This window comes from Oryctolagus cuniculus, chromosome 19 (assembly GCF_964237555.1).
Source record: "Oryctolagus cuniculus chromosome 19, mOryCun1.1, whole genome shotgun sequence".
NCBI classification, from domain to species: Eukaryota; Metazoa; Chordata; class Mammalia; order Lagomorpha; family Leporidae; genus Oryctolagus; species Oryctolagus cuniculus.
In genome coordinates this window covers 32171844-32186353 of record NC_091450.1, presented here as the reverse complement: position 1 = coordinate 32186353, position 14510 = coordinate 32171844, and the positions used below count along the sequence as shown (strand labels likewise).

General features: G+C 54.3%; 1 protein-coding gene across 3 annotated transcripts; it reads left to right on the top strand.

The window, feature by feature from the left end:
* Positions 1-3175: 3175 nt before the first annotated feature.
* ZNF263 (zinc finger protein 263) lies at positions 3176-10776 on the top strand. Of its 3 annotated transcripts, none has more exons than XM_002722768.5 (6): positions 3655-4385; positions 4966-5146; positions 5554-5627; positions 5894-6020; positions 8095-8211; positions 8718-10776. In XM_002722768.5, the coding sequence occupies exons 1-6, from the start codon at positions 3999-4001 to the stop codon at positions 9881-9883; spliced, it is 2052 nt and encodes a 683-aa protein (XP_002722814.2). In that variant the 5' UTR covers positions 3655-3998; the 3' UTR covers positions 9884-10776. The 3 variants fall into 3 exon arrangements, with proteins under 3 accessions (XP_008248866.2, XP_002722814.2, XP_008248865.2); XM_008250643.4 differs by having other exon boundaries at positions 3656-4385; positions 5557-5627; XM_008250644.4 differs by lacking the exons at positions 4966-5146; positions 5554-5627 and having other exon boundaries at positions 3176-4385.
* The last annotated feature ends 3734 nt before the right edge of the window (positions 10777-14510 follow it).

The following is a 14510-nucleotide window of genomic DNA, read 5'->3' as shown; positions in this document are numbered from 1 at the left end:
TTAGCAGGGAACCAGATCTGATCTGGGACAGCCAGACTCGAACCAGTGCCCACGTAGGATGTTGATTGGCAGGTGGCAGCTTAACCTGCTGTGCCACAATGCCACTCCCAAATAACAGATTCCTAATAGCATCCCAAAGCTTCTCTCCCACCCCAAGTCCCAAGATAAGAGAGAGGGAGGTCAGAGTGCCAGTTATGAAGCCTGTTCTGGGGTAATTTAAGTTATGAGATGTTCAAATGAAAAGTGGCATCTGAACGGGGCTTGCCGCTGTCCATTACAACAGCCTGTGTGTGTTTTAGCTGAAATCTAGAAGGGGATTATCCTGGTCCTTGTAAACTAGCTGACAGTGTTCCCATTCGTCTCAAAGCACCTGGTGAGGTTTCTCTCTGGTTTGCTCTTCTACTATGTCCGTCTGTCCTCGCCTCACTGAGAGAGTGGAGGTCTGGACCCTCCTTCCATGTCCCTTCCTCTCGCTCCGCCTCTCTAAGACTTGGTGGTAAGTAGTGACTTAAAATCCAAATAGAAGAGAATGTTCAAGTACTGTTTTCAAGCCTGATTAGCAAGATGGTTTGGTTAATGGTCATTAGAAGGAAAAGTTAAACCCCACATTAAAAATGGGGGGAGGGTGTCGGTGCTATGGCATAGCAGGTAAAGTCGCCGCCTTCAGTGCCGGCATCCCATATGGGCGCCGGTTCGTGTCCACTTCCGATCCAGCTCTCTGCTGAGGCCTGGGAAAGCAGTAGAAGATGGCCCAAGTCCTTGGGCCCCTGCACCCGCGTGAGAGACCTGGAAGAAACTCCTGGCTCCAAACCGGCACAACTCCAGCCGTTGTGGCTAATTAGGGCGTGAACCAGTGGATGGAAGACCTCTCTCTCAATCTCTCTGCCTCTCCTTCTCTCTCTGTGTAACACTGACTTTCAAATAAACAAATAATAATTTTTAAAAAGTGTGTGTGTATGCATTTATATATAAATCAAAATATAGGAGGAGCAAAATGCCTTAGCATAGACTTTGATGGGGAAAAGGCAACATATTTCAGGGTAATAAAAATAAAATGCATGTGGATGTTTGGTGCAGTGGCTAAGACACTACTTCGGACACCCCCAGCCCAAGTCAGTGCGGCCGGGTTGGAGTCCCAGTTCCACTTCTGATTCGAGTTTCCTGCTTATGTGTGCTCTGGGAAGCAGCAGATGAAGTGAAGTCAAGCATTTGGATCCCTGCCACCCATGGGAGTCTGGGATTGGGTTCTGTGCTCTTGGCATTTGGGAAATGACCCAGCAGATGGAAGGTCTCTATCTGTATCTACTCTTTGCCTTTCAAATAAAAATAAATAAATTTTAAAGACCAAAAGACGCATTTGAAATGAAATGAAGCCTCACGTCACTATTTTGTTTATGCTAAGAAAAAGAGTGGGATGAAAAAGTAATGTGGTGCAGGTACAAGAAAACTCCCTGAATGCCAGGGCATCTGTAAGACCTGGTTAGGGACTGAAAGCAGCCTAGAAACAGGGACGAGGAGGCAGGAGATTAAAAATTTCCTGACAACTAGGGAGCCTCCTCTAGCTGCGAAACGAAGTAGAACCAGTAGTGGCCACACGAGGGCACACTTACTTCATTTTCACCAGAGCCCGAAGGTAGCTGTTCTTAGATATTTTTGGTGTCTCGAGAACTTGGTGAACGGTCTGTTCCTGCTTCCTGGGGACACACACATGCAGGTTGGTGCACAGTACCTCCAGACGCACCGTGCACCCCCCGGATCTGTGCTGGCCAGTGCGCCCCCCAACATGAACTCCGCCTTAAAGGCTCGGTAGGCACCATCACACGGTTCTGGGCAGTGCCAGGCTAAGAACCCTGGGGTTCAGTGCATCCCTGTAGATCTGTAACCAGCGGGTAACTGTACTCCAATCAGATGTCGGCTAGTCTGTCCCCTGAATACGGGTAGGCCACAAAAAAATACTAATCCTAAGAATGCGCTGGAACAAACCCCGAGCGCCAGCGGTCGCAAGCGGTTGACCTCCATTCGTCCTACTTCAGGGCAGCACTGAAATATTCTTACACATATCCCGCAGCCACTGCCACTGACGGTTCTAAGCCTCGAACGTGCCCTGGCTCATGCAGTCCTCCCCGCACGTTCCCTCAGCTCAGAGAAGGGAACTGCGGTGGGAGCTCCATGCGATTAAGTAACTTGCCTGAGACCATAAAGGCCCGGGACAAGTGGTTTATGAGGTTAGAATCGAGATTTTCTTTTTTGAAATGAGAATGTTTAAAAAACCAGAATGGTCACAGGGAGTTCTGACGTCACGCCTATGCTGCAGTGGTCACAGGGAGTTCTGACGTCACGCCTATGCTGCAGTGGTCACAGGGAGTTCTGACGTCACGCCTATGCTGCAATGGTCACAGGGAGTTCTGACGTCACGTCCGTGCTGCAGGGGCTTCTGGGTTGGCATCTGCATGGCAGCTGCGGGTCTGGTTTCGTCCCTGGAATGGGACAAGGAAAACGCATGCCCAGTCCTCAGTCCACACAGGTGTTCCGAACCAGCCCTGGCTGTCCCCAGGTCCACCCTTCGCCACACTGGCGGCCTTGTGCGACCCGGCCCGGCTGACGGTGCCAACAACAACGTCTGCTTCGTCCAGTGCGCGTCGAGGATCCGCCTGCACGCGAGCAAGCGCTGTGTAGACGGTTACTGGTTGTCCGGATTCGCTCCCAGCGCGCTTCTGTCGGCCTGACCGCCGGTGGAAAGCGTCGCGGCCCTGGACCGCCGCTGCCCGTGGGCAAGAGCTCCAGCTCGCGGCGGGGCAGCCCTCCCCTGGGCGACACGAAGCCTCCACCGGCCCCACGCGTGTCCGTTCGCGCCGCAAGGCGATTCTCACGGCGGAGCCAGCACCGGAGTAACCGGCCCTGGCCCTCGCGGGCCGAGCAGTACACCCACACCCGGAGAGCCAGGGGGGCGCGCCAGGCCCTGAGCGCCCCCCGGAAGCCCCGGAGCCCGCCCGGCCGGCCCCGCTGCCACACACGACCCGGCTGCAGCTGGCTGCGGGCGTAGACGGCGGAGCCGGGGCCGCCAGCGCAGGCGCAGTCGCGGGGTCGCGCCACGGACTCCATCTCCCGGCAGGCCCCGCGCCGGGGGCCGGGGGCCGCGCGCTGTGACGGGTTCGGGGCGGCCCGCGGCCGGGCGTCCACGGGTGTGGAGCGCGCTGCGGAGGCCGCCGACTCCGAAGCCGGACGCGTGGGTCGCGCTTGCCGCTGCCAGCCCAGGGTGCCCGGGACGGTTGGGGGTTGCCCCGGGAAGACGCCATGGGTGGAGCTTAGCCACTCAGTTCCGGATTCTGCCCGCCCCGAACTCTGACGCGGTGGCCCTCGCGCGGCCGGGGCTTGCCATTTTAATAAGCCTTTGTGGGGACCCCTCGTCCAGACCGTCCGCCGGGCACATCCTCCCTTCCCCCCAGCTATTTTCGACTTGGCGGCCCCGCCCATCGCCCCTCCCGGGGCCGCCGGGGACCGCGGGGCTCCTCTCTGATTGGCCCCTCGCTCGTCCCGCCTCCGCAGGCGGACCTCCCCTTCTCATTGGTCGTCGGTGAGTCTGTGGCGAGACCTGATCCAATGGGCGCCGGAGTTTGCAGAAACGTGACCCGGAAGTTGGGCCCAAGCAGGGGCCGTTGGCTTGTGGACGGCTAACTGGCGCCCAGGCACTTCCGGCCTGAGGGCCGAGCCGTCTTTCGTGTGTCCCGGTGCTGGCTGAGGAGCGGGTCGCTCGGGTCTTGCCGCGGGAGCGTCCTGGCGAAGGTGGGCCTGGGCGGCTGGGCGGCGGCACCCGAAGCTTGTTGAGGTGGAGGCGCTGGAGCCAGCTGCGCCCGGCGAGAGCTGGGATCTTCCGCCGGGACCTGGAGCCCCGGGCCCAGCAGCTCCGGCCGGCGCCGCGCACCCTTGCTTGGCGCCGGGATACCTCTCAGAGCGGCCGCATCCGGTTTTAAGGGGCCAGGCGCTCTGGGGTCCTGACAATGGCGTCGGGCCCGAGCTCCCAGGAGCGAGAAGGGCTCCTGATAGTGAAACTGGAGGAGGACTGCGCCTGGAGCCAGGAGCTGCCCCCGCCTGACCCCGGGCCCAGTCCGGAGGCCTCCCATCTGCGTTTCAGACGGTTCCGTTTCCAGGAGGCCGCTGGGCCCCGGGAAGCCCTGAGCCGGCTCCAGGAGCTCTGCCACGGCTGGCTGCGGCCCGAGCTGCGCACCAAGGAGCAGATCCTGGAGCTGCTGGTGCTGGAGCAGTTCCTGACCATCCTGCCCCAGGAGATCCAGAGCAGGGTGCAGGAGTTGCATCCCGAGAGCGGCGAAGAAGCAGTGACCCTGGTGGAGGATATGCAGAGAGAGCTCGGGAGGTTGAGGCAGCAGGTGAGAGCGCGCGAGCTGGCTGCCTGGCCCCGGCGGCGGGGATGTCACCGACCTGGTTGCCCCGAGCTCTGCACGGGGAGCAGGCCTTTTTGTCGTTTGCCCCGGACTCTCCGACCTCCACTTGGTCCCCGCACGGCCGGGGGCGTAGGGCAGAGGCGGCGGGGCTCGGCACCTGGCCAGCGTGAGAAAGCAGCGCGTGAGAGCGCTCACAGGACTGGCTGCAGTCGGTGGTGGAAGCCTGCTGGCCGATGCGCGGGGCTCAGCAGTGGCCTCTGCAGAACGGGTTAACTGTGAACTCTGGCAAGGGTTCGCCCCTCAGAGACCCGCATTTGCCGTGTCCCGCAGTGAGGGATAGACGCATCTAGAAGAGGGGGAGCGCACAGAGGGCGGGGTGTCAGAACGTGCGCGCTGTTTGCGAACCTGCCCTCTTACTCGCCGGCCCACTCACTTTCCCGGATGCAGACGGGACCCCAGAAGGCGTTGGGGCCTTGTTGGGTCCAGAGGGTGGCCTGCCGTCCTCTGTGGAGGGCTTGCTCGCAGAGCCCTGTGGTGACGCCGAGTGCTGTGGGTTGGTTCCCAGGTCACAACCCGTGGGCGGGGAACAGAAGTGCTTTTGGAGGAGCCTCTGCCTCTGGAAACAGCCCGAGAGTCACCGAGCTTCAAGCTGGAGCCCATGGAGACTGAGCGAGGCCCTGGCCCCAGGCTGCAGGAGCTGCTAGGCCCCAGCCCCCAAAGGGACCCCCAGGCTGTAAAGGAGAGGGGTGAGGAACAGTCATCTGGGCAGGTGGGAGGGAGGAGGGGCTTTGGGGTTGCCCCTGACACCACAGGGTGTAGAACAGGTGCCAGGGAGGAGGACTTGGTGAAGTCGGAGTTCTGAGATACGGAACGAAGGACCTAGAAGTGCTGGTGGAGTTCTGGGGTGGGGGTGGGGGGCTCTCTCAGCAGCGCCCCTTGTACGCAGAACAGAGATTTAGAGCCCGCGGAATGATGGGGGTTCGGGCCCTGGGGCCCCAGGGAAGAGGGCCGCGTTCCCCTACTCTGCTATCTGTGGGTGAGCCTCTGCTGGCTGCTTCTGCTGGGCGCGGCGGAGCTGATACTGTGTTCTAATCACTGGTGGGCTGCCAAGGCTTGGGATCGCTGTTCTCATTGTGGTTTCCGTCCCCTTCAGCAGTATCTGCTCCCTGGCTTTCTCTCTTTCCTCATGAAGGGACCGCGGAAGACAAGGCGCTGACTGGGCCCCAGGTGATGTGGAAGCCCCCGTTCTCTTCTCCCAGCACCCTTCTTTCTTTGGGTGGGAAGGGTCCTTCTGCCACTAGGAGAATCCATTTTACATCACCACAAGTGTCTCCCTCGCTCGCTGTCTCTTCCGCCTTTCACTTGTAGGCCTGGCACCCTTCTTTCCCGAGACATGTGTTCTTGGTACCCCTGGGGTTGTCCCTTTAACCCGTGACTTTGCTTGAGGTGTTCTTGCTGTGTGAGGGGCTAAAAAAGACCTTGTGCTGTTCCAGTTGCCCGAGAGCTTGGAGAATGTGGCCGTGTACATCTCCCAGGAGGAGTGGGGGCGTCAGTGTCCACGCAGCAGAGCCCTCGCCAGTGACATGGCGCCGGAGAGCAGTGAGGCTGTGGGCTCGCTGGGTAAGGACTGACTTTCCTCTTTTCCTTCCTCCCTCCCCTTTTTTTTTTTCTTTTAAGATTTATTTGTTTGAAAGGCAGAGAGATAGAGATAGATCATCCATTGGCTGGTTCACTCCTCAAATGGCTACAACAGTCAGAGCTGGGCCCAGCAGAAGCCAGGAGCCAGGAACTCTGTCTCGGTCTCCCACACGGGTGGCAGGGGCTCAATTACACAAGGCATTATCTGTGGCTCTCGTAGGAAGCTGGATTGAAAGTGGAGCAGCCAGGACTCAAACCAGAGCTCTGATCTGGGGTGCTGGTGTCACAGGTGGCAGCATACCTCCCTGCACCACAGCAGTGGCACAGTTCTGTTCTGGGGATGAGGACTACATCATTCCCAGTCAAAGTCCCTTGAACACGCGCTTCCGGATATAACTCTGAGTTTTGCTAAGCAGTCTCCACAGAGCTCCCTTTGTCTCAGGGCACCTGTCCGAAGGCCAGTGCGACAACTGCACAGATGACACACTTAGAAGCAGCCCTGGATTCCAGCCCGTGCTGCCAGCGCATAAAGCAAGGAGACTGAGCCATAGTGGACTTCACAGAGCAGAGTCAACACAGTGAGCCCCTGCCCCGTCTCATGTGCTTCGTGTCTCAGGACTCCAGGGGCCTCTCTTCATTCCCTGTGCTTCATTCTCCTGTGCTTCATTAGTATTTGTATTTCTTTCCATAAAGACAAAGTTTCAGGACACAGGCATCAGCATTCCAATGTAGGCATAAAAATTTCATAGCCATAAAAATTCAGGAAAGAGCTGAATTTGGCATCAAAACATTCACTATTGTAATAGTAACAATAAAATGGGGGCTGGCACTATAACGTAATGGGTAAAGCCACTGTCTGCAGTGCCAGCATACCATATTGGCACCTGTTCGAGTCCCGGCTATTTTACTTCCAATCCAGCTCCCTGGTAATGTGCCTGGAAAAGCAGCAGAAGGTGGCCCAAGTGCTTGGGTCCCTGCACGTACGTGAGAGAGCTGGATGAAGCTCCTGGCTTTGGCCTGGCCCCCTTGGTGGTTGTAGCCATTTGGGGAATGAATCAGCAGGTGGAAGACTTCCCTCTCTATCTGCCTCTGCCTCTCCCTCTCTGTAAATTTGATTTCAAATAAATAAATTTTAAACAAAATGAACATAGCTGAGGGGTCACTTAGTCCCCAAAGAGTCAGTTCAATATTGAATTCACAAAGCCTTTGTAGAAATTCAGGAACAATGTATATATTGAAAATAGGCTAAATCGTAAAACTTAAGATGCATCTATATGTTGAAATATTACGCAGAAACTGAAAGCGATGCCTGTGAAATATAACAGACTTGTGGGTGAATTTACCTGGAGGGTTTCTTTTTTTTGACAGACAGAGTGGACAGTAAGAGAGAGAGAGAAAGGTCTTCCTTTACCTTTGGTTCACCCCCCCCCCCCCCAAATGGCTGCTGCGGCTGGCGCACAGCGCTGATCAGGAGCCAGGAGCCAGGAGCTTCTCCTGGTCTCCCATGCAGGTGCAGGGCCCAAGCACCTGGGCCATCCTCCACTGCCTTCCCGGGCCACAGCAGAGAGCTGGACTGGAAGAGGAGTGACCGGGACAGAATCTGGCGCCCCAACTGGGACTAGAACCCGGGGTGCTGGCGCCGCAGGTGGAGGATTAGCCTAGTGAGCCGCGGTGCCGACCATAGAGGGTTTCTACAGACAAGTGTTCGTTATGTAGTTCTCTCAGCTGTTCTGTATGTGTGAGCGTCTCATAACGAAACTTGGGGGAAGTGTCGGGAAGTGACGCAGAAGGAGACTGTAGCTCACAGTCGGGTGGACGCAGCCGTGCAGCTGAGCACACGCCAGCAGGAGGTCACACTGCACTTGTTTTCATCCATCAGGTTTGGGAACTCGTTTGCACTGACTGCTGAGTTCGGTGAATATTCCAAGTAATGCCGTCAGCCTTCCTGAGCGTCTGTGTGTCTGCACACTGAGGATGGGGAGCAAAACTGCATTGTTTGCTTTGCTTGGTGGAGGAGAGTGGTGACAAAGACATGTGTTTGTTTCCTTGTGAGCAGACCCTCACATTCCCCGCCAGGAGGCCTTAGACGCCCGCGTGGAAGAAGGAGGAAAGGTACGGGACTCCAGTCTCCGGAGCTGCAAGGAGGGCCTGAGCCCCAGCAGCCCAGCTCCAGGTAAGGCATGCAGTTGTGCAGCAGCCCAGTGAGACCTCTGAGGCTGAGAGACACATTGGAGAGTTTGGGTGCGGGCCAGCCCTCCACCAGTGCCGGGGCGCCCCTGGCTTCCTTGGTCCCCACTGGCCACGCTGTCCAGTGGGGCAAGTGAGGAAGCCCAGGTGCAGACTGCAAGGAGGCACTTCCTTTTGGGTTTACTTGCCCTGCCCTGCTCTCAGTCCTGCTCTGCCCTACCCATTCCTGCAGGGTAGAAGCCGGAGGCTCAGTAGGCCAGGGGCATGGCGGCACCAAGGATGGAATTCCAAGACTGGTCTGAGTGATTCCTTGAGCGCCGGCCCCACCCCCCTCTGCTTGCCTCTCTGGAGTGTTTGACCCGTAGAGAGAGAATGGGAAACTGAGGTAGATGTAGCCCTTCTGGGCTTCTGACCTAACATGCCAGGTAGATGGTTTGGATTTTTTTTCCAGTGTATAAATGATGTAGAGCGTTGGTTTTTCTCTCCCTACAGGGGAAGAGAAATTTGAGGACCCAGAAGAAAGTGCTCAGTTTAGTTCCCCTGTGAATTCACACTCTGAGGCACCGCCGTCTGGCCAGGCCAGAGGGGAGGTGCCCTGGAGTCCGGAGCCAGGAAGACCTCGGGACAGGGCAGAATGGCACTGGGAGCCTCCCTCAGAGGACAGAACAGAACAGACCCTGACAGGAGCCGCAAGTTACAGAGAACTGGGGCGACCAAAGGAAGTGCCGAAGAAACTCCATTTATGTCCCTTGTGTGGCAAAAATTTCTCCAACAACTCAAACCTAATTAGGCACCAGAGAATACATGCGGCAGAGAGACTGTGTGTGGGTGTGGAGTGCAGTGACCTCTTTGGTGGGAACCCTCACTTCCTGTCACTACATAGAGCGCACCTCGGAGAGGAGGCCCACAAGTGCCTCGAATGCGGAAAGTGCTTCAGTCAGAATACTCACTTGACGCGCCACCAGCGCACGCACACGGGCGAGAAGCCCTATCAGTGTAACATTTGTGGAAAAAGCTTCTCTTGCAACTCCAACCTCCACAGGCACCAAAGAACGCACACAGGGGAGAAGCCGTACAAGTGCCCGGAGTGTGGGGAGATCTTCGCTCACAGCTCCAACCTCCTGCGGCACCAGAGGATTCACACAGGAGAGAGGCCTTACAAGTGTCCTGAGTGTGGGAAAAGTTTCTCGAGGAGTTCACACCTTGTTATTCATGAAAGAACTCATGAGAAAGAGAGACTGTACCCCTTCTCTGAGTGTGGGGAAGCCGTGAGTGACAGCGCCCCCTTCCTCCCAAACCACGGAACCCACAAGGCAGAGAAGAAACTCTTTGAATGTTTAACCTGTGGGAAAAGTTTCCGGCAAGGGATGCATCTCACAAGACATCAGAGAACGCACACGGGAGAGAAACCATACAAATGTACCCTTTGTGGGGAAAACTTCTCTCACAGATCTAACCTAATAAGGCACCAGAGAATTCACACGGGAGAAAAACCCTACACCTGTCATGAGTGTGGAGACAGTTTCTCTCACAGCTCCAATCGGATTCGTCACCTGAGAACCCATACAGGAGAGAGACCGTATAAATGTTCTGAATGTGGAGAAAGCTTCTCCCGGAGTTCACGCCTCATGAGTCATCAGAGAACTCACACCGGTTAGAAACAAGGAGGTTTCTCTCTGCCCCGGATAGGTGGCACACTCAGAGGGTCCTTCTTGTCCAAAATTGGCATTCCTTGCCCAGCTGCCCAAAAAATGCACCTGTGCATTTTTCAGGTAATTGCTACAAAAGGGAAATGGGGCTTGTTTTGAGGGAGGTGCAGGTGTTGAAAAGGGTTAGCATAAAACTGAAAAGGAGCTGTGTCTGTGGAGGGAAGGCTGAAAGGTTTTGAGGAGACCTGCTCCAAGCAGGGTCCCAGTTAAGTCTGTCCTGTCCCAAGGAGCACTCACTTTCTTGGTGTACTTAGCCAAGATGTGGTTTGGGTATCTCCCACCTGTGTCTGGTGTTTATCCCAACAGCTTTGGGGATCCATCTTTCGGTTACTACTTCCTGATTTGGGACATTCAGTAGGAGCACTTGGGCCCCTGTGGGCTTTGAGACCAGAGAAGTGGGGCCAAGTCTCCCGAGGAACCAGCTGGAAGTCAACTGAAGACTGGTTGTGACTTACAGCATCTCCAGAGGCCCCGGGCTGGGAGGCCGTGGGCTGTGTGGGTCAGCCACCACAGTCTGAAAGGGCACGTGGGCAGACCACACGTGCAGCAGTTACCTCAGACAAGAAGGAAGCAGAGGCCTAAGGGGAAAAGTAAGCTGGAACTTCTTGTTCCAGAAGTTGGCAGTGGAAATGTGTGTCTGATTATTCTACCCTTCGCAGAGATTGAGACTTTTCCCCACATCTGTCAGAAAAAGATAAGCAGAGGCTTGTTCCTGGGCAGAGTGTTCCGTGAGAGGTGAATTCAAAGGAGACTGAAAATATGCATCCTAGGGAAATTAGTGATTGTGTCCTCCTTTGTTGAAAATATGTTTGGATGGTAAATAAATATCTCCAGGAAACTTGGGTGGGTGTGTGTGACTCGTCACTGATTTGCTCCCCGTTGTTGGTCAGGGGACCTGCTTTCTCCCTGTAGGCTGTATTCATCCGGCAGGTTCTGACAGAGGTGGCAGGAGAGCGCCTGACAGAGGGTGTGGACCTGGACCTATGTGGTCACAGGATCAAGCCAGACAGCTACTTGGTAGTGTTAGGTTAGGAGCTCCGGAAAATACTCTTCCTTTCTGTGACATGCAGGAGTAAAAATGTTTCTGCTTTGTTTAGAGTGTTTATGCTCTTGTAATTGCTGAGAGAGATCTGTCTCTTCTGGTTTTTTATCTGGTTGGCAGAAAGTAATCTAAGATGGTACTGATATAACTGAGTTATTACTGCTGGTGGGGAGATGTAGGGGAGAGCAAAATTACTAGGGGGAAGCAGTATATTTTAAAATGAAGAACCAGGAATAGGAGTTCTAGAAGTCTGTACCTGTTGGGGAGAGACTACTGGAAGAACTCTAAGAAGGAGATCTGATGCCAGGAAAGCAGCGCAGGATTCGGGTCTGTTCTCGGGGAGAGAAAAAGGCAGTGAGGCAGTCCTTTGCTAGCGGGCTGTCACACACAGGGCCGGAGTGGCGGAAAGAGCCCTGTGTGCCCGTCCGTTCCTCCTCAGTCTTGCCTCAGCGCTGCCTCACTCGAGTGTGATTTTCCCTGTGGTTTTTCTGCGCCGATTTTTAAACTCTGTTTCCTGTAACAGCCCTTTTTCTTATCTGCCATATTCACAGCAGGAGGGGAATGGTAGTGTTGGGGTTGAGGCTCGGGGAAGGGGTGAGGATTAGAGATTAATGTGGGATCATCAGTGGTGGGAGCAGGACCAGGGTCCAATGGAGCAGGCAGGGTTGGCGTGGCTGCTGATGCTATGAATTGGGTGAAGTGGTGAAGCTGATGTTACCACTAAGCACCCCGGTCAAGATGGCCACTCATGCAGACGGTAAATTTCATCCTTTGCGCCTCTCCCCCAGCCCCTGCAACCAGCCCACTGCGTACCACCCTTGCAGGTCCTGTGATGTACTACAACTGGTGATTTTCTTAGAGCATTGCAGCCTGAAGCTACAACAGGGAGGCTGTCCCTCTACCCCTACCTTCAAGGTGTTTGTGCTGGGCACTAAAAAGACTCATAGAACTCTTCCGCCAGTCCCCAGTCTAACTCCCTCTAGCACACTCCATGGGCATACCTGTTACCAGCCATTTATTTATTTGCACTGTGGATGTTTATTTATTGGAAAGTCAGAATTAGAGGGGAAGAGATCATGATTTGCTGGTTTACTCTAAATGGCCACAATGGTCAGGGCTGAGCCAGGCTGAAGCCAAGAGCCAGGAGCTTCATGTGGGTCTCCCATGTGGGTGGCAGAGGCCGGAACACTTGGGCCATCTGCTGCTGCTTATCCCAGGCTGTTAGCAGGGAGCTGGATCAGAAGTAGAGCAGGGCCAGTGCTGTGGAGCAGAATAAGCCTCTGCCTGCAGTACTGGCATCCCATATGGGCACTGGTTCAAGTCCTAGCTGTACCACTTGCAATGCAGCTTCCTGCTAATGCTCTTGGAAAAGGAGCGGAGGATGGCCCAAGTAATTGGGCCCTGTACTCATGTGGGAAACCAAGAAGCTCCTGGCTCCTGGCTTCGGCCTGACCCAGCCCAGGTCGTTCCAGCCTTTTGGGGAGTGAACCAGTAGATGGAAGGTCTCTCTGCCTTTCAAATATACAAATAAATCTTAAAAAAAAAAAAAAAAAAGAGTAGCTGGGACACAAACCTTTGTTCATATGGGATGCTGGCATCACAGGTGGCAGCTTTACCCACCATGCCACAATGCCAGCTGCCTATTCTCAGCCTTCTAATGAGATGGTGTCACATAAAATATGCATGTAAAACATGCAGCACTCTGCCTGGCGTGTGGAAAGTACTCATTTGTGCCAACTGGACAGAAAAGCATCTAACACTGAGCTTAATCTGAGACTACATTGGCAGGGATTTCAGGGAGCCGGATTGATAACTTCTTCCCTTGTAGTCCCTTACTGCAGGCTCCCATGAGTCACTGTCTGCACTTCTGACATTCATACTTCTACAAGACATACTTTTTAAAAAAATGTTTATCTATTTGAAAGAGTTACAGAGAGAGAGAGAGGTTTTCCATCGGCTGGTTCATTCCCAGATGGGCACAGTGGCTGAAGCTGCGCTGATCCGAACCCAGGGGACAGGAGCTTTTTCTGGGTCTCCTGTGTGGGTTCAGGTGCCCAAGGACTTGGGCCATCTTCCACTGCTTTCCCAGGCCACAGCAGAGAGCTGGGTCAGAAGTGGAGCAGCCAGGATTCGAACTGGTGTCCATATGGGATGCCGGCACTGCAGGTGGCAGCTTTACCCGCTATGCCACAGTGCTGGCCCCAAGACATACTACATTTATACTCTTACCCTCTAGTCTTCTTGTAAAGGAAACAACAGATTTTAGCTGCCTCTTATGTCAAAGGGTGACCGACTCGAACAGTAAATCCAAGCTAGGTACGAAAGAGACGTGGCAGGTGTAGACTGATGGTAAGCCATGGGCACACATGTGACAAAGGTGATGCAAATTAGCAGAAAGGAAGGGTAGAGAATCTGCCACATTTAGGCAATGTGAAGAGGCCTTGCAGAGTCAGACTAAAAGTAGTAGTAGGCCAAGGGACAACGAGAATAGAGCCAGAGGTGGATGGAGACTGATGGAAGTATTCAGAAAGAATGTAGTCTGAACATTACAATCTGAAGTTTAGAATTTAAACTCAGCACCCTGTTGAGATGAGTTTACCACTGAAACTGGTAACAGCTTTTGTATGTGTAGAATCTCCACTGCTTGAAGACAAGTTTTTGAAACAAGCATTATAAAGAGGCAGCAGAATCAGCTAACAAGACTTCTTTGGGTGTCAGAATAGCAAGATAATTAGAGCAAAAAATGCATTTACTTGGAAGATTTTTCTTTTATCAGTCTAGCTTGCATGCACTTCTGATCAGAAATTGACTTCTGTTCTTCAAAGGGAGACTGGTATTTCCTTGTTATCGTATAATTTTTACCAAAAGGGGCCAAGTTGGCCCACGCTGCGGCTCATTTGGCTAATCCTCCGCCTGCAGCGCTGGCACCCTGGGTTCTAGTCCTGGTCAGGGCACTGGATTCTGTCCCGGTTGCCCCTCTTCCAGTCCAGCTCTCTGCTGTGGCCCGGGAAGGCAGTGGAGGATGGTCTGGGTGCTTGGGCCCTGCACCCACTTGGGAGACCAGGAGAAGCACCTGGCTCCTGGCTTCGGATCAGCACAGCTCTGGCCGTAGCACCCATTTGGGAGGTGAACCAATGGAAAAGGAAGACCTTTCTCTCTGTCTCTCTCTCACTGTCTAACTCTTCCTGTCCAAAAAAAAAAAAAAAAAAAAAAGTTTAAACCACAAAATGGAGAATGCCTCCAAAACACTCATTAAGAAATTTAGTGGTTCACAAGCATCCAAACCCCGCTCCAGGGAGAGTAATACTCTGGTAGAGAGGATGAGAAGATTACTAAGAAGTACTTTGCTGGGGGCCAGTGCTGTGGCAAAGTGGGTTAAAGCCCCAGCCTGCAGTGCTGGCATCCCATATGGGTGCTGGTTCGAGTCCCAGCTGCTGCTCTTCCTATCCAGCTCTCTGCTGTGGCCTGGGAAAGCAGTAGGAGATGGCCCAAGTGCTTGAGCCCCTGACCTTTTTTTTTTTTTTTTTTTTTTTT

What these genes read in the sequence shown, in the direction of transcription:
- ZNF263 (XM_002722768.5), top strand. Translation starts at nt 3,999, where the DNA reads ATGGCGTCGGGCCCGAGCTCCCAGGAGCGAGAAGGGCTCCTGATAGTG. An exon ending in CCAGGCTGTAAAGGAGAGGG is followed by an intron (nt 5,147 to 5,553) that starts GTGAGGAACAGT and finishes CGTCCCCTTCAG; the next exon opens with CAGTATCTGCTCCCTGGCTT. An exon ending in AGGCGCTGACTGGGCCCCAG is followed by an intron (nt 5,628 to 5,893) that starts GTGATGTGGAAG and finishes GTGCTGTTCCAG; the next exon opens with TTGCCCGAGAGCTTGGAGAA.